Raw genomic sequence first — 27,791 nt, forward strand, 5'->3', positions numbered from 1 at the left:
CTCTTTTTCAACACAACATCATTTCTGTCAAATGTTGTATTTGTACTATGTTGTTTATCCTGTACACACGACATCTATTGCACGTCTGTCCGTCCTGGGAGAGGGATCCCTCCTCAGAGAGAGCTCTGAGGTTTCTTCCATTCCAAAGTTGAAATCTTACTAAAAAAGTTGGACAATTTAAAAAGACAGAAATGAAAGTAAAGTTGAAGTTTCATGAAAAAACAATTCTACAAGACAAAACTTGATTTTGAATCATAATCTTAATACATTTTCCTGTGCAGCTTTATGACCCGTCTGTTCTGTATGTTTAAAAATAATCTTTTCAAAATGTCAGCAGCAGAACTTTCCAACAATGAATAAATAGAAATACACACTTTACAGTTTTACACTTTATTGGTGGGTCGACTGAGAAACAGATTTAACTGAATTATCTTTTAACACAACAAGAACCGTCACATGAACATCTTTCATCTCCGAGTATAAATCCACCAATCGTTTGTGAATAATTCCGTGCGAATTGACGTCTTTAAATGTGTCGTTTTGTCCGACGGACAGACCAAAGAGTCTCAGTTTACTGCGACAGAAGAAAAGCAGCAAGTTTTTACATCTCAGAAGCTGCAAAACACAGAATTTATGAGTCAAACAATGAATTATCAAAATTGTTGCAAAAGAACTTTCTGTCTGTCGACCGATGACTTGATCGCGGATAGAACTATCCAATCAGAGTCTGTTGACGACTTGAGAAAGAAACATTGTCCGAGATTAGAAAGTCGTACATTTACGAAAAAAACTTGTTCCAACTTAAATATGTTGTTATAACAGAATAAATTAATGTGTTGTAACAAAGGTTTGTTGCTAAAACGGAATATTTTGGTTTGTATTAATAACGAGAAAGTTCTCTCGTTAACGGAAAGCTTAATCACCTTCGTCACGATGGCAGAAACTCGTTAATTCATTACTTTAATTTGTGCTCTGTCGTTACAGTTCAGATCTTTGTATCATTTACTGTGTATGAAAATAGTCCAAACTGAACTTTATCGACACCACAGAGAGAAGCAGCAGCGGAACACAACAGGATGTGACATCATCAACAGGAGGAACAGGGGGCGGAGCTAGACGCAGCGGTGAATCAGGTTGTTCCTCTCGGGCTCCAGGAACTCGTCCAGCAGGGCGGCGGTGATCCTCTCGAGCTCCTCCTGTAGAGCGCACGCCTCGCTGAAACACAGACAGGAAGTGATGTCACCGAGGCCACGCCCACACACCGTCACCACGGCAACCCTCAGGCGATCATATCATTATCACGCCGCCAACAATGTTCTGAGAGCTGATTGGTTCAGATCAATAACGTGAAGTCTTATAATACAATAATAACAATAATACTTAGAATAATAGTAACAGTAATATATAGGTTTTATTATACCTAATAACAACAATATAAAAAATGACTAATAATAATATAAAAGAAACAATTGATTTATCATAATTGTTCTGTTACTATGATGAATGTATATAATATATGTTATTGGTCTAATATTATTAATGATAATAATATCGTTATAATTCATCATAGCCGCTTTATTTTTTATAATACCATGATAATAATATTAATAATAATAATAGTATACAATGTAATGTACAATGATTGGTCTCTCATCAGGATTTGTTTTTATTAGGTCATCTTTACTTTGATTATATTTATTATTAATAACAACATTTGTTTGGTTGGTGGTACAGTATTCAGTACAGTCACCTTTTCCCCGGCGCCGCGCAGTACTCAGTGTAGTATTTGATTTTGGGTTCGGTGCCGCTGGTTCTCAGCGTTGCCACGACGCCGTTCTGCAGAGTGAAGGTGATCATGTGACTGCTCCTCGTCACAGGAAGTACCTCCACAGGAGAAACACATGATGAAAACCCCCGTACTGCAGAACGTTGTCAGTTTTAACTCTATGACGTCCGTGAGTTAAATCTTTTAACCAACTTAAGTCCTGAGTATATAAATCTGTGAAAGTGATCAAATAAAGAGAAATATTTTACAGGATAAAAAATAAAAATGTTTTGTTTTCTCATATAAATGACTTGTTTTTATATGTAATTTATTTTCTTATTTATTCCTCTTTATATTTCCACATTATTCTTTAATAATAAAGGGAATTTAACCCTTTTAATGTTTGTGAGGAGGGTTCATCTCTCCAGAGTGAGATGTGTGACTGATATATAATATAACATACAATAAAACATAAGATAATATAAAGTAAGATAATATAATATAATGTAATAAAACATAATATAATAAAACATAATATAAAATATAATAAAACATAAGATAATATAAAGTAAGATAAAATAATAAAATGTAATAAAACATAATACAATATAAAATATAATAAAACATAAGATAATATAATGTAATATAAAATAATAAAACATAATATAATAAAACATAATATAATAAAACATAATAAATATAAAATATAATACAACATAATATAATATAATAAAACATAATATAATATAAAATATAATAAAACATAATATAAAATATAATAAAACATAATAAAATATAAAAAATACAACATAATATAATATAATAAAACATAATATAATATAAAATATAATAAAACATAATATAATATAATTTGAGCAGGAAACCATGGAAACAGCAGGTATTTGTTATCTGCTGAATACAGTAAAAAGTTCAATTGTGATCCAGATGTGAAGCTGAGATCAGAGAAATAATGTGTTTAATGAGTGTGTGTGCGTGCGTGCGTTACACACTGATTACAGCAGCTGACACACACTCACTGATCTGAGGTCGTCCCGGCTGCTGTCGTATCCCGTGGTAACGTCTCTGGTGCGGACGATCCGGACGCCGCCGCACTTCTTCGGGTACGAAGCTTCGGCGTCAAAGTTTCTGATCCGGCTGAAGATCTTCTCGATGGTGGGGGGGTCGTTACAGACGACGTACGACGTTTTGGACACGTGATGACCGTACCTGCAGACAGGAAGTCACAAACAACTGCCAAAATAAGAGATAAGCAACTCTTTCACATGTCAGAAGAAATGTAATTCTAAGGCATATAAGGCAATATAAATAATATAAATAATCATAGACCGATTATGAGACAATGGCCCCCGGCACAGACATGTAAAGGCTTCAAAGAGACGTTTTAGTGTCTCAGTGACTTCCCAACAACAAATGTTAGCAGGAACTTCGGCCCGTTTATGTAAATGATAACTCAGAAGTTCACCTCTCAAAATAACTCATGAACTTTTTCAGGGACTTCTGAATAATCTGAGAAAATTAAGCTAAAGTTAAGCTATTAATTAAGCTAAAGTAAAAAATAATAAAACCTAAAAAGCGACCAAAGGAAAGAAAGAGTTTAAAGCTCAGACTGAAGAGTCGTGTTTGCTGCCCTCTAGTGGAGGGACTGAAACATTACAGTTGAAAAACCTGCTCTTGTCACGCCTTGTCCTACACACACAATAAGTAAAAAATAAATAATAAAACGAAGCCAGGGGAAATGTAAATTCGTACATCGACGAGAATTTTCTTTTACAATACTGAAAAAAAAAAGGAAAATTGAAGCGATCCAACCTCAAAAATTGAAGCGGCTCCTTGACAAAAACAAACATTTGTTTAGTGTCCTCAGGATTGTTCGCACTTGTTGTCGCTTAGGACAAAAGCGTCAGCAAATGAACTGTGACGTCAGTTTTGTCTCGTATCATCATTATTATATTTAGCACGAGGACATGAAGCTCACGTACGTCTGGTAGATGTTGAGCAGCTGTTGGTGCAGACTCAGGTTCTGCTCGTGCAGGTAAGCAGCCATTTCAGCCACGACCGCCGCCGAACTCACGCCGTCTTTCTCAGGAACCAAACTGCCACACATGAAACCTTTGAGAGGTGAGGTAAGATTTGTACCGTCTTACTGGGATCATCACACATCTACACCTGCGTATCAGGGCCAGTGTAGGGAACACATTTAAAACATTACAGAAGGTGGTAGATATATTACCTCTCTCCTCCAGCTTCACATTTAGTTATTTTACCAACAATGTAGATAAATTGTAGAAGAAAATCTGAAATTTAACATCAAATATTTGATTCTACTGTTGATGTTAGAAGATGAAGTTTGGTTTAGTTTCTCCTTAAATAAAAGGCAGTAAAAAACAAACTTGCTCACCAATGGATTCCTCGAAGGCGAATAAAACGCTGCTTCCTGCTTTGGAGAGTTCGTGTATTCTGTTCCCGATCCATTTGAACCCAGGAAGAGTTTCCTGTGGAGCGCAGACAGACAGGAAACCATCGTCACTGACGGACGTGAAGTAAAATCTGAGGGATTCGTCAGTTCAGATATTTGCTGACCTCAAAGTGGAAGCCCTCGACGCGAGCGAAGGCCTGAAGGATCTTAGAGGAAACTGTGGTGGCCAACATGTAAACCCCCTGCGTGTCTGCAGGGTCTGGATGAGCCTCCTTCCAGTTCAACAACATCCACCAGCCCAACAGAGCCGCTAGCTCGTTACCGGTGAACACCTTCCAGCCGCACCTGAAACACCTGCAGGTCAAGCACAGCTGCACTCCACCCACAACAATTACTCCACGTATTATCTTGAAAACGTCTTGAATATTCTGAGATTAAAGACGTAAATTTACGAGAAAAACCTCAAATATTTACAAGAAAAAAAACTTGAACATTTTACAAAGTGATCCTCTGTTCGTCAGTTCATTTCATTGATTTCTTGTGGAAAACTTTATTTCCTCTCCTCCACGGTGAACCAAGAATCAAAATACGTCGAAAAGTCTTGAAGTAAATGGAGCCGCATTTAAAAACAGGAAACTATATGAAAACATCCGTTTACGACCTCAAACACCAGAATAATAAGTCACTTGACTGTTAGGGCTGCACGATGCATCGTTTCAGCAGCGCAATACGCAATACTCAAAGTCTGCAAATTAACTGAAACACGTCATGACACAAAAGCAAAACTCTGATGGTTCTCGTTTCCTGTGACTTATAGATTTACAATAACGTGTTTGATACGAGAACAACAACAACAACACTGTGTCGTTGTTGTTGTTAAACACTTTGTTGTTGTTAAACACTGTGTTGTTGTTGTTGTTAAACACTGTGTTGTTGTTAAACACTGTGTCGTTGTTAAACACTGTGTTGTTGTTCTTGTTAAACACTGTTGTTGTTGTTGTTGTTAAACACTGTTGTTGTTGTTGTTGTTAAACACTGTGTTGTTGTTAAACACTGTGTTGTTGTTGTTGTTGTTGTTGTTGTTAAACACTGTGTTGTTGTTAAACACTTTGTTGTTGTAGTTAAACACTTTGTTGTTGTTGTAGTTAAATGCTTGGTTGTTGTTGTTAAACACTTTGTTGTTGTAGTTAAACACTTTGTTGTTGTTGTTAAATGCTTTGTTGTTAAACACTGCGTTGTTGTTAAACACTTTGTTGTTGTTGTAGTTAAATGCTTGGTTGTTGTTGTTGTTAAACACTTTGTTGTTGTTAAACACTTTGTTGTTGTTGTTAAACACTTTGTTGTTGTTAAACACTTTGTTGTTGTTAAACACTTTGTTGTTGTTGTAGTTAAATGCTTTGTTGTTAAACACTGCGTTGTTGTTAAACACTTTGTTGTTGTTAAACACGTTGTTGTTGTTAAATGCTTTGTTGTAGTTGTTAAACACTTTGTTGTAGTTGTTAAACACTTTGTTGTTGTAGTTAAACACTTTGTTGTTGTTGTTGTTGTTAAACACTTTGTTGTTGTTGTAGTTAAATGCTTGGTTGTTGTTGTTAAACACTTTGTTGTTGTAGTTAAACACTTTGTTGTTGTTAAACACTTTGTTGTTGTTGTAGTTAAATGCTTGGTTGTTGTTGTTGTTAAACACTTTGTTGTTGTTGTTAAACACTTTGTTGTTGTTGTTAAACACTTTGTTGTTGTTAAACACTTTGTTGTTGTTAAACACTTTGTTGTTGTTGTAGTTAAATGCTTGGTTGTTGTTGTTAAACACTTTGTTGTTGTTGTTGTTAAATGCTTGGTTGTTGTTGTTAAACACTTTGTTGTTGTTGTTAAACACTTTGTTGTTGTTAAACACTTTGTTGTTGTTGTTGTTGTTGTTAAACACTTTGTTGTTGTTGTAGTTAAACACTTTGCTGTTGTAGTTAAACACTTTGTTGTTGTTAAACACGTTGTTGTTGTTGTTGTTAAATGCTTTGTTGTAGTTGTTAAACACTTTGTTGTTGTAGTTAAACACTTTGTTGTTGTTGTTGTTAAACACTTTGTTGTTGTTGTAGTTAAATGCTTGGTTGTTGTTGTTAAACACTTTGTTGTTGTAGTTAAACACTTTGTTGTTGTTAAACACTTTGTTGTTGTTGTAGTTAAATGCTTGGTTGTTGTTGTTGTTAAACACTTTGTTGTTGTTGTTAAACACTTTGTTGTTGTTGTTAAACACTTTGTTGTTGAACACTTTGTTGTTGTTAAACACTTTGTTGTTGTTAAACACGTTGTTGTTGTTGTAGTTAAATGCTTGGTTGTTGTTGTTAAACACTTTGTTGTTGTTGTTAAACACTTTGTTGTTGTTAAACACTTTGTTGTTGTTAAACACTTTGTTGTTAAACACTGTGTTGTTGTTAAACACTTTGTTGTTGCTAAACACTTTGTTGTTGTTGCTAAACACTTTGTTGTTGTTAAACACTTTGTTGTTGTTAAACACTTTGTTGTTGTTGTTAAACACTTTGTTGTTAAACACTGCGTTGTTGTTAAACACTTTGTTGTTGTTAAACACGTTGTTGTTGTTAAATGCTTTGTTGTAGTTGTTAAACACTTTGTTGTAGTTGTTAAACACTTTGTTGTTGTAGTTAAACACTTTGTTGTTGTTGTTGTTGTTGTTAAACACTTTGTTGTTGTTGTAGTTAAATGCTTGGTTGTTGTTGTTAAACACTTTGTTGTTGTAGTTAAACACTTTGTTGTTGTTAAACACTTTGTTGTTGTTGTAGTTAAATGCTTGGTTGTTGTAGTTGTTAAACACTTTGTTGTAGTTGTTAAACACTTTGTTGTTGTAGTTAAACACTTTGTTGTTGTAGTTAAACACTTTGTTGTTGTTGTAGTTAAATGCTTGGTTGTTGTTGTTAAACACTTTGTTGTTGTTGTTAAACACTTTGTTGTTGTTAAACACTTTGTTGTTGTTGTTAAACACTTTGTTGTTGTTAAACACTTTGTTGTTGTTGTAGTTAAATGCTTGGTTGTTGTTGTTAAACACTTTGTTGTTGTTGTTAAACACTTTGTTGTTGTTAAACACTTTGTTGTTGTTAAACACGTTGTTCATAAACACTGTTGTTGTTGTTGTTGTTAAACACTGTGTTGTTGTTGTTAAACACTGTGTTGTTGTTGTTAAACACTGTTGTTGTTGTTAAACACTGTGTTGTTGTTGTTGTTAAACACTGTGTTGTTGTTAAACACTGTGTTGTTGTTGTTGTTAAACACTGTGTTGTTGTTAAACACTGTGTCGTTGTTGTTGTTAAACACTTTGTTGTTGTTGTTAAACACTTTGTTGTTGTTGTTAAACACTTTGTTGTTGTTGTTGTTAAACACTTTGTTGTTGTTGTAGTTAAATGCTTGGTTGTTGTTGTTAAACACTTTGTTGTTGTAGTTAAACACTTTGTTGTTGTTAAACACTTTGTTGTTGTTGTTAAACACTTTGTTGTTGTTGTTAAATGCTTTGTTGTTAAACACTGCGTTGTTGTTAAACACTTTGTTGTTGTTAAACACGTTGTTGTTGTTGTTGTTAAATGCTTTGTTGTAGTTGTTAAACACTTTGTTGTAGTTGTTAAACACTTTGTTGTTGTAGTTAAACACTTTGTTGTTGTTGTTAAACACTTTGTTGTTGTTGTTGTTGTTAAACACTTTGTTGTTGTTGTAGTTAAATGCTTGGTTGTTGTTGTTAAACACTTTGTTGTTGTTAAACACTTTGTTGTTGTTAAACACTTTGTTGTTGTTGTTAAACACTTTGTTGTTGTTAAACACTTTGTTGTTGTTAAACACTTTGTTGTTGCTAAACACTTTGTTGTTGTTGCTAAACACTTTGTTGTTGTTAAACACTTTGTTGTTGTTGTTAAACACTGTGTTGTTGTTGTTAAACACTTTGTTGTTAAACACTGCGTTGTTATGAAACACTTTGTTGTTGTTGTTAAACACTTTGTTGTTGTTGTTAAATGCTTTGTTGTTAAACACTGCGTTGTTGTTAAACACGTTGTTGTTAAATGCTTTGTTGTAGTTGTTAAACACTTTGTTGTAGTTGTTAGACACTTTGTTGTTGTAGTTAAACACTTTGTTGTTGTTGTTGTTAAACACTTTGTTGTTGTAGTTAAATGCTTGGTTGTTGTTGTTAAACACTTTGTTGTTGTAGTTAAACACTTTGTTGTTGTTAAACACTTTGTTGTTGTTGTTGTTAATTGCTTGGTTGTTGTTGTAGTTGTTAAACACTTTGTTGTTGTTGTTGTTAAACACTGTGTTGTTGTTAAACACTTTGTTGTTGTTGTTGTTGTTGTTAAACACTTTGTTGTTGTTGTAGTTAAATGCTTGGTTGTTGTTGTTAAACACTTTGCTGTTGTAGTTAAACACTTTGTTGTTGTTAAACACTTTGTTGTTGTTGTAGTTAAATGCTTGGTTGTTGTTGTAGTTGTTAAACACTTTGTTGTAGTTGTTAAACACTTTGTTGTTGTAGTTAAACACTTTGTTGTTGTAGTTAAACACTTTGTTGTTGTTGTTAAACACTTTGTTGTTGTAGTTAAATGCTTGGTTGTTGTTGTTAAACACTTTGTTGTTGTAGTTAAACACTTTGTTGTTGTTAAACACTTTGTTGTTGTTGTAGTTAAATGCTTGGTTGTTGTTGTTGTTGTTAAACACTTTGTTGTTGTTGTTAAACACTTTGTTGTTGTTAAACACTTTGTTGTTGTTAAACACTGTGTTGTTGTTGTTGTTAAACACTGTGTTGTTGTTAAACACTGTGTTGTTGTTGTTGTTAAACACTGTGTTGTTGTTAAACACTGTGTCGTTGTTGTTGTTAAACACTTTGTTGTTGTTGTTAAACACTTTGTTGTTGTTGTTAAACACTTTGTTGTTGTTGTTGTTAAACACTTTGTTGTTGTTGTAGTTAAATGCTTGGTTGTTGTTGTTAAACACTTTGTTGTTGTAGTTAAACACTTTGTTGTTGTTAAACACTTTGTTGTTGTTGTTAAACACTTTGTTGTTGTTGTTAAATGCTTTGTTGTTAAACACTGCGTTGTTGTTAAACACTTTGTTGTTGTTAAACACGTTGTTGTTGTTGTTGTTAAATGCTTTGTTGTAGTTGTTAAACACTTTGTTGTAGTTGTTAAACACTTTGTTGTTGTAGTTAAACACTTTGTTGTTGTTGTTAAACACTTTGTTGTTGTTGTTGTTGTTAAACACTTTGTTGTTGTTGTAGTTAAATGCTTGGTTGTTGTTGTTAAACACTTTGTTGTTGTTGTTAAACACTTTGTTGTTGTTAAACACTTTGTTGTTGTTAAACACTTTGTTGTTGTTGTTAAACACTTTGTTGTTGTTAAACACTTTGTTGTTGTTAAACACTTTGTTGTTGCTAAACACTTTGTTGTTGTTGCTAAACACTTTGTTGTTGTTAAACACTTTGTTGTTGTTGTTAAACACTGTGTTGTTGTTGTTAAACACTTTGTTGTTAAACACTGCGTTGTTATGAAACACTTTGTTGTTGTTGTTAAACACTTTGTTGTTGTTGTTAAATGCTTTGTTGTTAAACACTGCGTTGTTGTTAAACACGTTGTTGTTAAATGCTTTGTTGTAGTTGTTAAACACTTTGTTGTAGTTGTTAGACACTTTGTTGTTGTAGTTAAACACTTTGTTGTTGTTGTTGTTAAACACTTTGTTGTTGTAGTTAAATGCTTGGTTGTTGTTGTTGTTAAACACTTTGTTGTTGTAGTTAAACACTTTGTTGTTGTTAAACACTTTGTTGTTGTTGTTGTTAATTGCTTGGTTGTTGTTGTAGTTGTTAAACACTTTGTTGTTGTTGTTGTTAAACACTGTGTTGTTGTTAAACACTTTGTTGTTGTTGTTGTTGTTAAACACTTTGTTGTTGTTGTAGTTAAATGCTTGGTTGTTGTTGTTAAACACTTTGCTGTTGTAGTTAAACACTTTGTTGTTGTTAAACACTTTGTTGTTGTTGTAGTTAAATGCTTGGTTGTTGTTGTAGTTGTTAAACACTTTGTTGTAGTTGTTAAACACTTTGTTGTTGTAGTTAAACACTTTGTTGTTGTAGTTAAACACTTTGTTGTTGTTGTTAAACACTTTGTTGTTGTAGTTAAATGCTTGGTTGTTGTTGTTAAACACTTTGTTGTTGTAGTTAAACACTTTGTTGTTGTTAAACACTTTGTTGTTGTTGTAGTTAAATGCTTGGTTGTTGTTGTTGTTGTTAAACACTTTGTTGTTGTTGTTAAACACTTTGTTGTTGTTAAACACTTTGTTGTTGTTAAACACTTTGTTGTTGTTGTTAAACACTTTGTTGTTGTTAAACACTTTGTTGTTGTTGTAGTTAAATGCTTGGTTGTTGTTAAACACTTTGTTGTTGTTGTTAAACACTTTGTTGTTGTTGTTAAACACTTTGTTGTTGTTAAACACTTTGTTGTTGTTAAACACGTTGTTGTTAATAAACACTGTGTTGTTGTTGTTGTTAAACACTGTAATGTTGTTGTTAAACACTGTTGTTGTTGTTAAACACTGTGTTGTTGTTGTTGTTAAACACTGTGTTGTTGTTAAACACTGTGTTGTTGTTGTTGTTAAACACTGTGTTGTTGTTAAACACTGTGTCGTTGTTGTTGTTAAACACTTTGTTGTTGTTGTTAAACACTTTGTTGTTGTTGTTAAACACTTTGTTGTTGTTGTTAAACACTTTGTTGTTGTTGTTAAACACTTTGTTGTTGTTGTTAAACACTTTGTTGTTGTTGTAGTTAAACACTGTTGTTGTTGTTAAACACTGTGTTGTTGTTGTTGTTGTTAAACACTGTTGTTGTTAAACACTGTGTTGTTGTTGTTGTTAAACACTGTGTTGTTGTTAAACACTGTGTCGTTGTTGTTGTTAAACACTTTGTTGTTGTTAAACACTGTGTTGTTGTTGTTGTTAAACACTGTGTTGTTGTTAAACACTGTGTCGTTGTTAAACACTTTGTTGTTGTTGTTAAACACTTTGTTGTTGTTAAACACTGTGTTGTTGTTCTTGTTAAACACTGTTGTTGTTGTTGTTAAACACTGTGTTGTTGTTGTTGTTGTTAAACACTGTGTTGTTGTTAAACACTGTGTTGTTGTTGTTAAACACTGTGTTGTTGTTGTTAAACACTGTGTCGTTGTTGTTGTTAAACACTTTGTTGTTGTTAAACACTGTGTTGTTGTTGTTAAACACTGTTGTTGTTAAACACTGTGTTGTTGTTGTTGTTAAACACTGTTGTTAAACACTGTTGTTAAACACTGTGTTGTTAAACACTGTGTTGTTGTTGTTAAACACTTTGTTGTTAAACACTGTGTTGTTGTTGTTGTTAAACACTGTGTTGTTGTTAAACACTGTGTTGTTGTTAAACACTGTGTTGTTGTTAAACACTGTGTTGTTGTTAAACACTTTGATGTAAAACACTTTGTTGTTGTTAAACACTTTGTTGTTGAACACTGTGTTGTTAAACACTGTTTTGTTCTTGTTAAACACTATGTTGTTGTTGTTAAACACTATGTTGTTGTTAAACACTTTGTTGTTGTTAAACACTTTGTTGTTGTTGTTAAATACTTTGTTGTTGTAGTTAAACACTATGTTGTTGTTGTTAAACACTGTGTTGTTGTTGTTAAACACTGTGTTGTTGTTGTTAAACACTGTGTTGTTGTTAAACACTTTGTTGTTGTTGTTAAACACTTTGTTGTTGTTGTAGTTAAATGCTTGGTTGTTGTTGTTAAACACTTTGTTGTTGTTGTTAAACACTTTGTTGTTGTTGTAGTTAAATGCTTGGTTGTTGTTGTTAAACACTTTGTTGTTGTAGTTAAACACTTTGTTGTTGTTAAACACTTTGTTGTTGTTGTAGTTAAATGCTTGGTTGTTGTTGTTGTTGTTAAACACTTTGTTGTTGTTGTTAAACACTTTGTTGTTGTTAAACACTTTGTTGTTGTTAAACACGTTGTTGTTAATAAACACTGTGTTGTTGTTGTTGTTAAACACTGTGTTGTTGTTGTTAAACACTGTTGTTGTTGTTAAACACTGTGTTGTTGTTAAACACTGTGTTGTTGTTGTTGTTAAACACTGTGTTGTTGTTAAACACTGTGTTGTTGTTGTTGTTAAACACTGTGTTGTTGTTAAACACTGTGTCGTTGTTGTTGTTAAACACTTTGTTGTTGTTGTTAAACACTTTGTTGTTGTTGTTGTTAAACACTTTGTTGTTGTTGTTAAACACTTTGTTGTTGTTGTAGTTAAACACTGTTGTTGTTGTTAAACACTGTGTTGTTGTTGTTGTTGTTAAACACTGTGTTGTTGTTAAACACTGTGTTGTTGTTGTTGTTAAACACTGTGTTGTTGTTAAACACTGTGTCGTTGTTGTTGTTAAACACTTTGTTGTTGTTAAACACTGTGTTGTTGTTGTTGTTAAACACTGTGTTGTTGTTAAACACTGTGTCGTTGTTAAACACTTTGTTGTTGTTGTTAAACACTTTGTTGTTGTTAAACACTGTGTTGTTGTTCTTGTTAAACACTGTTGTTGTTGTTGTTGTTGTTAAACACTGTGTTGTTGTTGTTAAACACTGTGTCGTTGTTGTTGTTAAACACTTTGTTGTTGTTAAACACTGTGTTGTTGTTGTTAAACACTGTTGTTGTTAAACACTGTGTTGTTGTTGTTGTTAAACACTGTTGTTAAACACTGTTGTTAAACACTGTGTTGTTAAACACTGTGTTGTTGTTGTTAAACACTTTGTTGTTAAACACTGTGTTGTTGTTGTTGTTAAACACTGTGTTGTTGTTAAACACTGTTGTTGTTGTTGTTAAACACTGTGTTGTTGTTAAACACTGTGTTGTTGTTAAACACTGTGTTGTTGTTAAACACTTTGATGTAAAACACTTTGTTGTTGTTAAACACTTTGTTGTTGAACACTGTGTTGTTAAACACTGTGTTGTTGTTGTTAAACACTTTGTTGTTGTTGTTAAACACTATGTTGTTGTTGTTAAACACTATGTTGTTGTTAAACACTTTGTTGTTGTTAAACACTTTGTTGTTGTTGTTAAATACTTTGTTGTTGTAGTTAAACACTATGTTGTTGTTGTTAAACACTGTGTTGTTGTTGTTGTTAAACACTGTGTTGTTGTTAAACACTGTGTTATTGTTGTTGTTAAACACTTTGTTGTTAAACACTTTGTTGTTGTTAAACACTGTGTTGTTGTTGTTAAACACTATGTTGTTGTTGTTAAACACTTTGTTGTTGTTAAACACTTTGTTGTTGTTAAACACTTTGTTGTTGTAGTTAAACACTGTTGTTGTTGTTAAACACTGTGTTGTTGTTGTTGTTGTTAAACACTGTTGTTGTTAAACACTGTGTTGTTGTTGTTGTTAAACACTGTGTTGTTGTTAAACACTGTGTCGTTGTTGTTGTTAAACACTTTGTTGTTGTTAAACACTGTGTTGTTGTTGTTGTTAAACACTGTGTTGTTGTTAAACACTGTGTCGTTGTTAAACACTTTGTTGTTGTTAAACACTGTGTTGTTGTTCTTGTTAAACACTGTTGTTGTTGTTGTTGTTAAACACTGTGTTGTTGTTAAACACTGTGTTGTTGTTGTTGTTGTTGTTGTTAAACACTGTGTTGTTGTTAAACACTGTGTCGTTGTTGTTGTTAAACACTGTTGTTGTTAAACACTGTGTTGTTGTTAAACACTTTGTTGTTGTAGTTAAACACTTTGTTGTTGTTGTAGTTAAATGCTTGGTTGTTGTTGTTAAACACTTTGTTGTTGTAGTTAAACACTTTGTTGTTGTTGTTAAATGCTTTGTTGTTAAACACTGCGTTGTTGTTAAACACTTTGTTGTTGTTGTAGTTAAATGCTTGGTTGTTGTTGTTGTTAAACACTTTGTTGTTGTTAAACACTTTGTTGTTGTTGTTAAACACTTTGTTGTTGTTAAACACTTTGTTGTTGTTAAACACTTTGTTGTTGTTGTAGTTAAATGCTTTGTTGTTAAACACTGCGTTGTTGTTAAACACTTTGTTGTTGTTAAACACGTTGTTGTTGTTGTTGTTAAATGCTTTGTTGTAGTTGTTAAACACTTTGTTGTAGTTGTTAAACACTTTGTTGTTGTTGTTGTTGTTAAACACTTTGTTGTTGTTGTAGTTAAATGCTTGGTTGTTGTTGTTAAACACTTTGTTGTTGTAGTTAAACACTTTGTTGTTGTTAAACACTTTGTTGTTGTTGTAGTTAAATGCTTGGTTGTTGTTGTTGTTAAACACTTTGTTGTTGTTGTTAAACACTTTGTTGTTGTTAAACACTTTGTTGTTGTTGTTGTTAAACGCTTGGTTGTTGTTAAACGCTTGGTTGTTGTTGTTAAACACTTTGTTGTTGTTGTTAAACGCTTTGTTGTTGTTGTTAAACGCTTGGTTGTTGTTGTTAAACGCTTGGTTGTTGTTAAACGCTTGGTTGTTGTTGTTAAACACTTTGTTGTTGTTGTTAAACACTTTGTTGTTGTTGTTAAATGCTTTGTTGTTGTTGTTAAACGCTTTGTTGTTGTTGTTAAACGCTTTGTTGTTGTTAAACGCTTTGTTGTTGTTAAACACTTTGTTGTTGTTAAACGCTTTGTTGTTGTTAAACACTTTGTTGTTGCTAAACACTTTGTTGTTGCTAAACACTTTGTTGTTGCTAAACACTTTGTTGTTGTTGCTAAACACTTTGTTGTTGTTAAACACTTTGTTGTTGTTGTTAAACACTTTGTTGTTAAACACTGCGTTGTTATGAAACACTTTGTTGTTGTTGTTAAACACTTTGTTGTTGTTGTTAAATGCTTTGTTGTTGTTGTTAAATGCTTTGTTGTTAAACACTTTGTTGTTGTTAAACACGTTGTTGTTGTTGTTGTTAAATGCTTTGTTGTAGTTGTTAAACACTTTGTTGTAGTTGTTAAACACTTTGTTGTTGTAGTTAAACACTTTGTTGTTGTTGTTGTTAAACACTTTGTTGTTGTTGTAGTTAAATGCTTGGTTGTTGTTGTTAAACACTTTGTTGTTGTAGTTAAACACTTTGTTGTTGTTAAACACTTTGTTGTTGTTGTTAAATGCTTTGTTGTTAAACACTGCGTTGTTGTTAAACACGTTGTTGTTGTTGTTGTTGTTAAATGCTTTGTTGTAGTTGTTAAACACTTTGTTGTAGTTGTTAAACACTTTGTTGTTGTAGTTAAACACTTTGTTGTTGTTGTTGTTGTTAAACACTTTGTTGTTGTTGTAGTTAAATGCTTGGTTGTTGTTGTTAAACACTTTGTTGTTGTAGTTAAACACTTTGTTGTTGTTGTTAAATGCTTTGTTGTTAAACACTGCGTTGTTGTTAAACACTTTGTTGTTGTTGTAGTTAAATGCTTGGTTGTTGTTGTTAAACACTTTGTTGTTGTTAAACACTTTGTTGTTGTTGTTAAACACTTTGTTGTTGTTAAACACTTTGTTGTTGTTAAACACTTTGTTGTTGTTGTAGTTAAATGCTTTGTTGTTAAACACTGCGTTGTTGTTAAACACTTTGTTGTTGTTAAACACGTTGTTGTTGTTAAATGCTTTGTTGTAGTTGTTAAACACTTTGTTGTAGTTGTTAAACACTTTGTTGTTGTAGTTAAACACTTTGTTGTTGTTGTTGTTGTTAAACACTTTGTTGTTGTTGTAGTTAAATGCTTGGTTGTTGTTGTTAAACACTTTGTTGTTGTAGTTAAACACTTTGTTGTTGTTAAACACTTTGTTGTTGTTGTAGTTAAATGCTTGGTTGTTGTTGTTGTTAAACACTTTGTTGTTGTTGTTAAACACTTTGTTGTTGTTGTTAAACACTTTGTTGTTGTTAAACACTTTGTTGTTGTTAAACACTTTGTTGTTATTGTAGTTAAATGCTTGGTTGTTGTTGTTAAACACTTTGTTGTTGTTGTTGTTAAATGCTTGGTTGTTGTTGTTAAACACTTTGTTGTTGTTGTTAAACACTTTGTTGTTGTTAAACACTTTGTTGTTGTTGTTGTTGTTAAACACTTTGTTGTTGTTGTAGTTAAATGCTTGGTTGTTGTTGTTAAACACTTTGCTGTTGTAGTTAAACACTTTGTTGTTGTTAAACACGTTGTTGTTGTTGTTGTTAAATGCTTTGTTGTAGTTGTTAAACACTTTGTTGTTGTAGTTAAACACTTTGTTGTTGTTGTTGTTGTTAAACACTTTGTTGTTGTTGTAGTTAAATGCTTGGTTGTTGTTGTTAAACACTTTGTTGTTGTAGTTAAACACTTTGTTGTTGTTAAACACTTTGTTGTTGTTGTAGTTAAATGCTTGGTTGTTGTTGTTGTTAAACACTTTGTTGTTGTTGTTAAACACTTTGTTGTTGTTGTTAAACACTTTGTTGTTGTTAAACACTTTGTTGTTGTTAAACACTTTGTTGTTGTTAAACACGTTGTTGTTGTTGTAGTTAAATGCTTGGTTGTTGTTGTTAAACACTTTGTTGTTGTTGTTAAACACTTTGTTGTTGTTAAACACTTTGTTGTTGTTAAACACTTTGTTGTTAAACACTGTGTTGTTGTTAAACACTTTGTTGTTGCTAAACACTTTGTTGTTGTTGCTAAACACTTTGTTGTTGTTAAACACTTTGTTGTTGTTAAACACTTTGTTGTTGTTGTTAAACACTTTGTTGTTAAACACTGCGTTGTTGTTAAACACTTTGTTGTTGTTAAACACGTTGTTGTTGTTAAATGCTTTGTTGTAGTTGTTAAACACTTTGTTGTAGTTGTTAAACACTTTGTTGTTGTAGTTAAACACTTTGTTGTTGTTGTTGTTGTTGTTAAACACTTTGTTGTTGTTGTAGTTAAATGCTTGGTTGTTGTTGTTAAACACTTTGTTGTTGTAGTTAAACACTTTGTTGTTGTTAAACACTTTGTTGTTGTTGTAGTTAAATGCTTGGTTGTTGTAGTTGTTAAACACTTTGTTGTAGTTGTTAAACACTTTGTTGTTGTAGTTAAACACTTTGTTGTTGTAGTTAAACACTTTGTTGTTGTTGTAGTTAAATGCTTGGTTGTTGTTGTTAAACACTTTGTTGTTGTTGTTAAACACTTTGTTGTTGTTAAACACTTTGTTGTTGTTGTTAAACACTTTGTTGTTGTTAAACACTTTGTTGTTGTTGTAGTTAAATGCTTGGTTGTTGTTGTTAAACACTTTGTTGTTGTTGTTAAACACTTTGTTGTTGTTAAACACTTTGTTGTTGTTAAACACGTTGTTCATAAACACTGTTGTTGTTGTTGTTGTTAAACACTGTGTTGTTGTTGTTAAACACTGTGTTGTTGTTGTTAAACACTGTTGTTGTTGTTAAACACTGTGTTGTTGTTGTTGTTAAACACTGTGTTGTTGTTAAACACTGTGTTGTTGTTGTTGTTAAACACTGTGTTGTTGTTAAACACTGTGTCGTTGTTGTTGTTAAACACTTTGTTGTTGTTGTTAAACACTTTGTTGTTGTTGTTAAACACTTTGTTGTTGTTGTTGTTAAACACTTTGTTGTTGTTGTAGTTAAATGCTTGGTTGTTGTTGTTAAACACTTTGTTGTTGTAGTTAAACACTTTGTTGTTGTTAAACACTGTGTCGTTGTTAAACACTTTGTTGTTGTTGTTAAACACTTTGTTGTTGTTAAACACTGTGTTGTTGTTCTTGTTAAACACTGTTGTTGTTGTTGTTAAACACTGTGTTGTTGTTGTTGTTGTTAAACACTGTGTTGTTGTTAAACACTGTGTTGTTGTTGTTAAACACTGTGTTGTTGTTGTTAAACACTGTGTCGTTGTTGTTGTTAAACACTTTGTTGTTGTTAAACACTGTGTTGTTGTTGTTAAACACTGTTGTTGTTAAACACTGTGTTGTTGTTGTTGTTAAACACTGTTGTTAAACACTGTTGTTAAACACTGTGTTGTTAAACACTGTGTTGTTGTTGTTAAACACTTTGTTGTTAAACACTGTGTTGTTGTTGTTGTTAAACACTGTGTTGTTGTTAAACACTGTGTTGTTGTTAAACACTGTGTTGTTGTTAAACACTGTGTTGTTGTTAAACACTGTGTTGTTGTTAAACACTTTGATGTAAAACACTTTGTTGTTGTTAAACACTTTGTTGTTGAACACTGTGTTGTTAAACACTGTTTTGTTCTTGTTAAACACTATGTTGTTGTTGTTAAACACTATGTTGTTGTTAAACACTTTGTTGTTGTTAAACACTTTGTTGTTGTTGTTAAATACTTTGTTGTTGTAGTTAAACACTATGTTGTTGTTGTTAAACACTGTGTTGTTGTTGTTAAACACTGTGTTGTTGTTGTTAAACACTGTGTTGTTGTTAAACACTTTGTTGTTGTTGTTAAACACTTTGTTGTTGTTGTAGTTAAATGCTTGGTTGTTGTTGTTAAACACTTTGTTGTTGTTGTTAAACACTTTGTTGTTGTTGTAGTTAAATGCTTGGTTGTTGTTGTTAAACACTTTGTTGTTGTAGTTAAACACTTTGTTGTTGTTAAACACTTTGTTGTTGTTGTAGTTAAATGCTTGGTTGTTGTTGTTGTTGTTAAACACTTTGTTGTTGTTGTTAAACACTTTGTTGTTGTTAAACACTTTGTTGTTGTTAAACACGTTGTTGTTAATAAACACTGTGTTGTTGTTGTTGTTAAACACTGTGTTGTTGTTGTTAAACACTGTTGTTGTTGTTAAACACTGTGTTGTTGTTAAACACTGTGTTGTTGTTGTTGTTAAACACTGTGTTGTTGTTAAACACTGTGTTGTTGTTGTTGTTAAACACTGTGTTGTTGTTAAACACTGTGTCGTTGTTGTTGTTAAACACTTTGTTGTTGTTGTTAAACACTTTGTTGTTGTTGTTGTTAAACACTTTGTTGTTGTTGTTAAACACTTTGTTGTTGTTGTAGTTAAACACTGTTGTTGTTGTTAAACACTGTGTTGTTGTTGTTAAACACTGTGTTGTTGTTAAACACTGTGTTGTTGTTGTTGTTAAACACTGTGTTGTTGTTAAACACTGTGTCGTTGTTGTTGTTAAACACTTTGTTGTTGTTAAACACTGTGTTGTTGTTGTTGTTAAACACTGTGTTGTTGTTAAACACTGTGTCGTTGTTAAACACTTTGTTGTTGTTGTTAAACACTTTGTTGTTGTTAAACACTGTGTTGTTGTTCTTGTTAAACACTGTTGTTGTTGTTGTTGTTAAACACTGTGTTGTTGTTGTTAAACACTGTGTTGTTGTTGTTAAACACTGTGTCGTTGTTGTTGTTAAACACTTTGTTGTTGTTAAACACTGTGTTGTTGTTGTTGTTAAACACTGTTGTTGTTAAACACTGTGTTGTTGTTGTTGTTAAACACTGTTGTTAAACACTGTTGTTAAACACTGTGTTGTTAAACACTGTGTTGTTGTTGTTAAACACTTTGTTGTTAAACACTGTGTTGTTGTTGTTGTTAAACACTGTGTTGTTGTTAAACACTGTTGTTGTTGTTGTTAAACACTGTGTTGTTGTTAAACACTGTGTTGTTGTTAAACACTGTGTTGTTGTTAAACACTTTGATGTAAAACACTTTGTTGTTGTTAAACACTTTGTTGTTGAACACTGTGTTGTTAAACACTGTGTTGTTGTTGTTAAACACTTTGTTGTTGTTGTTAAACACTATGTTGTTGTTGTTAAACACTATGTTGTTGTTAAACACTTTGTTGTTGTTAAACACTTTGTTGTTGTTGTTAAATACTTTGTTGTTGTAGTTAAACACTATGTTGTTGTTGTTAAACACTGTGTTGTTGTTAAACACTGTGTTGTTGTTGTTGTTAAACACTGTGTTGTTGTTAAACACTGTGTTGTTGTTAAACACTGTGTTATTGTTGTTGTTAAACACTTTGTTGTTAAACACTTTGTTGTTGTTAAACACTGTGTTGTTGTTGTTAAACACTATGTTGTTGTTGTTAAACACTTTGTTGTTGTTAAACACTTTGTTGTTGTTAAACACTTTGTTGTTGTAGTTAAACACTGTTGTTGTTGTTAAACACTGTGTTGTTGTTGTTGTTGTTAAACACTGTTGTTGTTAAACACTGTGTTGTTGTTGTTGTTGTTAAACACTGTGTTGTTGTTAAACACTGTGTCGTTGTTGTTGTTAAACACTTTGTTGTTGTTAAACACTGTGTTGTTGTTGTTGTTAAACACTGTGTTGTTGTTAAACACTGTGTCGTTGTTAAACACTTTGTTGTTGTTAAACACTGTGTTGTTGTTCTTGTTAAACACTGTTGTTGTTGTTGTTGTTAAACACTGTGTTGTTGTTAAACACTGTGTTGTTGTTGTTGTTGTTGTTGTTAAACACTGTGTTGTTGTTAAACACTGTGTCGTTGTTGTTGTTAAACACTGTTGTTGTTAAACACTGTGTTGTTGTTAAACACTTTGTTGTTGTAGTTAAACACTTTGTTGTTGTTGTAGTTAAATGCTTGGTTGTTGTTGTTAAACACTTTGTTGTTGTTAAACACTGTGTTGTTGTTCTTGTTAAACACTGTTGTTGTTGTTAAACACTGTGTTGTTGTTAAACACTGTGTTGTTGTTGTTGTTGTTAAACACTGTGTTGTTGTTAAACACTGTGTCGTTGTTGTTGTTAAACACTGTGTTGTTGTTGTTGTTGTTAAACACTGTGTTGTTGTTAAACACTGTGTTGTTGTTAAACACTGTGTTGTTGTTGTTGTTAAACACTGTGTTGTTGTTGTTGTTGTTAAACACTGTGTTGTTGTTAAACACTGTGTTGTTGTTAAACACTGTGTTGTTGTTGTTAAACACTTTGTTGTTAAACACGTTGTTGTTGTTGTTAAACACTTTGTTGTTGTTGTTAAACACTTTGTTGTTGTTAAACACTTTGTTGTTGTTAAACACTTTGTTGTTAAACACTGTGTTGTTGTTGTTAAACACTTTGTTGTTGTTAAACACTGTGTTGTTGTTAAACACTGTGTTGTTGTTAAACACTGTGTTGTTGTTAAACACTGTGTTGTTGTTGTTAAACACTTTGTTGTTGTTAAACACTGTGTTGTTGTTAAACACTGTGTTGTTGTTAAACACTGTGTTGTTGTTGTTAAACACTTTGTTGTTAAACACGTTGTTGTTGTTGTTAAACACTTTGTTGTTGTTGTTAAACACTTTGTTGTTGTTAAACACTTTGTTGTTGTTAAACACTTTGTTGTTAAATACTTTGTTGTTGTAGTTAAACACTATGTTGTTGTTGTTAAATACTTTGTTTTTTGTAATGTCACAGTTACCCGTCAGACTTCTCTGCGACAGCCAATCGGTCGGCGTCAGGATCTGTCGCCAGGACGATGTGAGCGTTTTCCCGCTCTGCCAGAAGAAGAGAAAGCTCCTGACGGAGAAAATAAGCGATTAATTAATAAAACAGAAATAATAAAAAGTCCTTTGAATTAAGTGGGATTTGCGTCCTACCAGCACCGACTCTCCCTCCTCGGGGTTGGGGCAACGCACGGAGGAGAAATTGGGGTCGGGGTCTTTCTGCTCGGGGACGGGGATCGGCGGAGCGAAGCCGAAGGCGTGGAAGGCACGCTGGACGAAGACGTGTCCGACGCCGTGGAACGACGAGTGGACAAACTTCAGGGGACAGCTTCTGTTCAGATCCCTGAGAAACAATCGACAGAGCAAAGTCAGCTACAAGAACCACGACCAGTAAGAAACGAGCGCGATAACGTGCAGCAGTGTTCGAGGTGATGATGGCGATTTGTTTCATTGTTCAGTTTAAGGTTCAAGTTACCGCAGCCACAGCGTGTAGGGTTAGGATGACCTGAATATGTTCTAATATATTTCACATTAACATTTAATTATTATCGTTTGTGTTTGATGTTGGAGAAGTTGACGGCTGCTCGTTTGTGATTAAATCACACCGCTGCAGTAACAAGAACAACCACAAACTAACTCGCTGCTCGTCACCTGTGGAAGCAGAGGGAGGCGAGCTCGTCCATGTAGCAGCGGTCGATGTGGGGGAGGGGGTCGGTCCTCAGGGAGCAGCTCTCCACCAGCTCCTCCGCCCAGCAGGAGGCGCTCCAGGGCTCCAGCTGCTCCTCGATACTCTGCAGGATCTCCTCGTCGTGAGGAGAGGAGATCTGAGCGCCGTTACACCAGTACACCTGCAGAGGGTGCCAGGGAGGCCGTGAGACAGATTCATCGTTATCAACGCGGAAACTTTCATTTCTGTTTGTAACTGAGAAAGTGTGAAGAATATTATGGAAGTTTTTGTTGGGCTTTAATGCAAAGCAATCCACATGTCACTATGCAACCACGTTTTTTGATTTTAAAATGTCAGTTCGACACTTTAGTGACTTTTAGTTGTTTGCAGGTTTTTGTCACATTCTTACATTTGTAGGAAATAATTTGTATGTTTACTGTAAACTTTAAGCTTAAATCACAGGACTCGCCCTTTATTTGGAACCGGCGTTTAATTCCACACAAAACTCTTGATCAGCAAAGATAGAAATACTATTTAAATACTTTATTATACCAGTATGAATTTTACTTTTATACATTTACTAAACAATGAATGTGGTTCGCATACGGAAAACTAAACAGAGAAAGGTGGGGACGCTTTTATTTTGTAACCAGCAAATTAACGGAAACAAGCATACCCAACAACCCGGTGCAGGAAGAAGAGAGAATATTGTTTCCGTTTGACCGCTTCATAAAGTTACACGTCAACATGCCAGTAAATCTAGCTCAAGGCTTTAAGAGGTTTTACACTTTCAAAGAACTTGTACAAATTCGACGCAGCTTCTAATTGAGACCAATGTGTCAAAACGTGGATCCACCCGGCGAGTAAAGCGGCTCAGCCTGTAATTGGGGTTTGGCTCTTATTGAAGTTTAAAGGTACGTTTTTACAGCAGTATTTTTAAGTTTGTGTACAGTGACATATTTGTGGATCATGATACACATCTGTGGATAATCAGTCCAATAAATTACTCCCACAGAATATTTAGATGAAACTTGTATTTCACACGTTTCCTGTCTGGAGTTCAACGTCACGGTTTTCCGACCTTGTAACCGTTGTCTTCTTTGGGATTGTGCGAGGCGGTGATCATCACTCCGGCTGCAGCACCGAGCTTCTTCACAGCGTACGGCTGCAAACAAGTACACACATTTAATAATAATAATAATAATAATAATAATAATAATAATAATAATAATAATAATAATAATAATCATCTAATAAACATGCAGCAGACAGGAAGTGATGCGTTAGTGTTTCCTCACCACGTACGGCGTCGGTACGAACGTGGAGAAAAGATGAACGGGAACGTCTCTGCTGAGCATCACAGCAGCCGTCAACTTCGCCAACCTCAACACACAAACAATATTACCTAAATGTAAATGTGAAGTATTAGGACGCTGCACGCTGTTCGGCTGCCGCTAACGTTTGTCAGCTTGTTTATCTGAGAACTTAAGATCCAGAAGTTCAGGACTAAAATCCTTCATCCTTCAAATATAGAGTTAAAAACACCAGGATGTAGAACGTGTCTTAAAACTGGAGAAACAGTTTATGAAGCTTCTGGCTACAAACACAACGCTGACGCTGCTCAAAGGGGAGACGACGCCATGACAGGAGAGAGAGGAAATGTTACCTTCAGGAACATTACACATGTCTCTGTCTCACTACATATACAACACAGGACTGATGACACCATGACAGGAGAGAGAGGAAATGTTACCTTCAGGGACATTACACATGTCTCTGTCTCACTACATATACAACACAGGACTGATGACACCATGACAGGTGAGAGAGGAAACGTTACCTTCAGGAACATTGCACATTTCTCTGTCTCACTACATATACAACACAGGACTGATGACACCATGACAGGAGAGAGAGGAAACGTTACCTTCAGGAACATTACACATGTCTCTGTCTCACTACATATACAACACAGGACTGATGACACCATGACAGGTGAGAGAGGAAATGTTACCTTCAGGAACATTACACATGTCTCTGTCTCACTACATATACAACACAGGACTGATGACACCATGACAGGTGAGAGAGGAAACGTTACCTTCAGGGACATTACACATGTCTCTGTCTCACTACATATACAACACAGGACTGATGACACCATGACAGGAGAGAGAGGAAACGTTACCTTCAGGAACATTACACATGTCTCTGTCTCACTACATATACAACGCAGGACTGATGACACCATGACAGGTGAGAGAGGAAACGTTACCTTCAGGAACATTGCACATTTCTCTGTCTCACTACATATACAACACAGGACTGATGACACCATGACAGGAGAGAGGAAACGTTACCTTCAGGGACATTACACATGTCTCTGTCTCACTACATATACAACACAGGACTGATGACACCATGACAGGAGAGAGAGGAAACGTTACCTTCAGGGACATTACACATGTCTCTGTCTCACTACATATACAACACAGGACTGATGACACCATGACAGGAGAGAGAGGAAACGTTACCTTCAGGAACATTACACATGTCTCTGTCTCACTACATATACAACACAGGGCTGATGACACCATGACAGGAGAGAGAGGAAACGTTACCTTCAGGGACATTACACATGTCTCTGTCTCACTACATATACAACACAGGACTGATGACACCATGACAGGAGAGAGAGGAAACGTTACCTTCAGGGACATTACACATGTCTCTGTCTCACTACATATACAACACAGGACTGATGACACCATGACAGGAGAGAGGAAACGTTACCTTCAGGGACATTACACATGTCTCTGTCTCACTACATATACAACACAGGACTGATGACACCATGACAGGAGAGAGAGGAAACGTTACCTTCAGGGACATTACACATGTCTCTGTCTCACTACATATACAACACAGGACTGATGACACCATGACAGGAGAGAGAGGAAACGTTACCTTCAGGGACATTACACATGTCTCTGTCTCACTACATATACAACACAGGGAGAGTTGTTACACACTTAAAGTTACATATTACACCTTTAATGAGTGTGTTGTAGTTACCTGTGACTGCTGCAGCCGCTCTCCTCCTGTCCTCGGGTGTCAAAGCCCACAACTATTCCTCTGCTGCTGAAGTCTGCAGAGCACCTGCACAGGTAGGAGTATAACCCCTGCAGACACAGAGCTCATAGTTAAAGGAATTTATTCTGTGGAGTAACGTGCACATTTAACGTGTTTCTGACCTGAGTGGACTGGATGACGGTGAGGTCGTTGATCCGGTTAAATCCGGCTCCCATCGGCGCTCGGAGTCCCGCCGTGCCGAAGCTCAGCCTGCTGCAGAGTCTCAGCCTCAGCTCGTCCAGACGCCGCGCCGCCACCAGACACTCTACCTGAGCCCGAGTCCGCTCGTTCTACACCACAGAAGAAATAATAAAAATACAAAAATGTATTAAACGAATACACAACAAAGAATAAATGTATACATAAGTTAATTAATGAATAATCATTATAAATCCCACAGCCTGCTGTCTGTCTGAGGATCTTTTCCAGGCTGTTGGCATTTACAGTGGAGGTCAGAAACATTCATGACCTTTAAAAACGACACGTACGTACGTGTGTGTGTGTGTGTGTGTAGCCCAAAGTGATATAAACTAATTAATAATAAATATAAACAAATAAAAAAAATATTCCTAAATAAATTATTCATTGTCAATAAACTAATAAATCATAATAATATTTAAATACACATAAAATAAATAAGTATAATAAATAAGTAAATTAAATAATTATAATAAATTAATAATACATTATAAATAAAGTATAAACAAATACTTTTACAAATAACAGTAATAATAATAATAAATAAATTATAAATATATAATAAACACACATGACATGCCAGATGTTTTTATTAAACTTTATGAATATAACTCATGTTTAACTTGTTTAAATCCTGTCGCAGCATCAAAGCTTCAGAAATGTCTCCGCCGGTAAAGACTTTAGTGATAAATCTGCTGCTCGGAAACAAACTGTAAATGTCTTTAGAAGTTTATTTCTGTCTGCGTACCTGTGTTGTTTTTAGCGTCTATAATAAAATTAATTATTTCCAACTATCCAAAGTTTCCTGCAGAAAAGTCTCAAATCTGGAATCAAGTGAAGATCTTTTAAAGCTTGGACTCTCAAGGATACAAAACTAACACATGCTGTCATTACCAGCTTTATTTATTTGTGTATTTCAGGATAGATTATGACATATATGAGTTTTAAAATGTGAACCACTTGTGTGAACATGGAGGTGAAGACTGCTCAGAGAAAAGTAAAGGATGTGGAAGATGAATGGAGACTGGTTGGCTGATAAACACAACATTAAAATAGGAGTTCAGGCCTGTTCCTGGCTACTTGTTACCTAGTAAACAGCTGATTCATGCTGCAGTTTAATCGCCTGAAGAACCACAAAACTAATCTCCATCCCGACCCAGACAGCCGCCGGTGTTCCGGCCTGCAGGTCCGCTGCGGACGCCGCTGTGTCGACACTCGGAACTCCCATTTAAATGTGGCAAGTTTAGAATTTCTTGCAGAGTGACAACATTAATTACAATAGGAAGCATGATGTGGCAGGTTTACTGAAGTGGTTTGTTCAGGTGAAAACTTCGGCATACAGAGTTTCAACCTAGAGGCTCTTATTTAAACTAAATGTTATATTTTATAGCTGCATGCCTTTAACGCAGCTAAGCGCAGCAGGGAGCTCCGTACAACAGCTCACAAAGTTTGTTAAATTAAAGAAGTGCAACTTTACTAAGTAATGTATGTGCCGATTTCACCACAAGATCATCATTATATATAAATGACACTGTAAAATCAGTGACTCTACATGTGTTTGCTGACATGCAACTCGTTTAAAATGCTATTTTTTTAAGGGAAGTTTGGTGTGATGTTCCAGCAGACACTCACCTTGTCCCAGGTCAGCCACTGGTGCACCGCCTTGTCCAGCCGCGGGTCGCCGGTACTCTGCCACCTCGTGTTGGCGTTCAGGTCTCCCATAATGACAGACAAAGCCAGGCTAGCTAACACTGGGCCATTTGACTGCGGATAAAATAGCGGACAGCTAGCTGCTCCTTGAGTTACCCCGTATCTGCTGTTAGCTGCCTGGCTCCTGAACCTCACACACCCCCTCTTTGTGAAGGCTGCCGGAGCTTAACTTTCCGACTCTGAGTGTCGGCCTTTAACTGCACACACCGAGGCTAATGTTAGCTCCCGCTCAGCTGACCCCGCAGGAGCTAACTGAAGGTGTTACCCTGCAAACATTCATAAACACCGCCAAGTCCCGAGGAGGCGACAAACACTACTTCCGGTCTATTTACTAAATAAAAGTTCCTTTTTTTAATCGTACACATTGATTTTGAACAATTGAATTAGTTTTAACAATTCTAGTTTTTGACTTGTTTTTTATATATATATATAAATATAAATATATATAAATATATATATATTTATATATATTATCTATATATTATAGATAGTATCTATAAATATATAATATTGATATATATATATATATACTATATTAT

At 34.4% G+C, this 27,791-nt stretch overlaps 1 protein-coding gene across 2 annotated transcripts; it reads right to left on the minus strand.

Moving 5' to 3' along the window:
* Positions 1 to 357: 357 nt before the first annotated feature.
* Positions 358 to 27,542, minus strand: pgm2l1 (phosphoglucomutase 2-like 1). Of its 2 annotated transcripts, XM_029447264.1 has the most exons (14): positions 27,175 to 27,540; positions 25,467 to 25,634; positions 25,288 to 25,394; positions 23,511 to 23,595; positions 23,294 to 23,377; positions 22,197 to 22,393; positions 21,699 to 21,888; positions 21,521 to 21,618; positions 4,367 to 4,547; positions 4,185 to 4,278; positions 3,766 to 3,895; positions 2,803 to 2,992; positions 1,751 to 1,884; positions 359 to 1,215 (listed from the first exon to the last, which is right to left on the minus strand). In XM_029447264.1, exons 1-14 carry the CDS (start codon positions 27,262 to 27,264, stop codon positions 1,113 to 1,115), a joined length of 1,851 nt encoding a protein of 616 aa, XP_029303124.1. In that variant the 5' UTR covers positions 27,265 to 27,540; the 3' UTR covers positions 359 to 1,112. The 2 variants fall into 2 exon arrangements, with proteins under 2 accessions (XP_029303125.1, XP_029303124.1); XM_029447265.1 differs by lacking the exon at positions 1,751 to 1,884 and having other exon boundaries at positions 358 to 1,215; positions 27,175 to 27,542.
* Between the last annotated feature and the right edge of the window lie 249 nt (positions 27,543 to 27,791).

This window comes from Cottoperca gobio, chromosome 13 (assembly GCF_900634415.1).
Source record: "Cottoperca gobio chromosome 13, fCotGob3.1, whole genome shotgun sequence".
In the NCBI taxonomy this organism is placed as follows: Eukaryota; Metazoa; Chordata; class Actinopteri; order Perciformes; family Bovichtidae; genus Cottoperca; species Cottoperca gobio.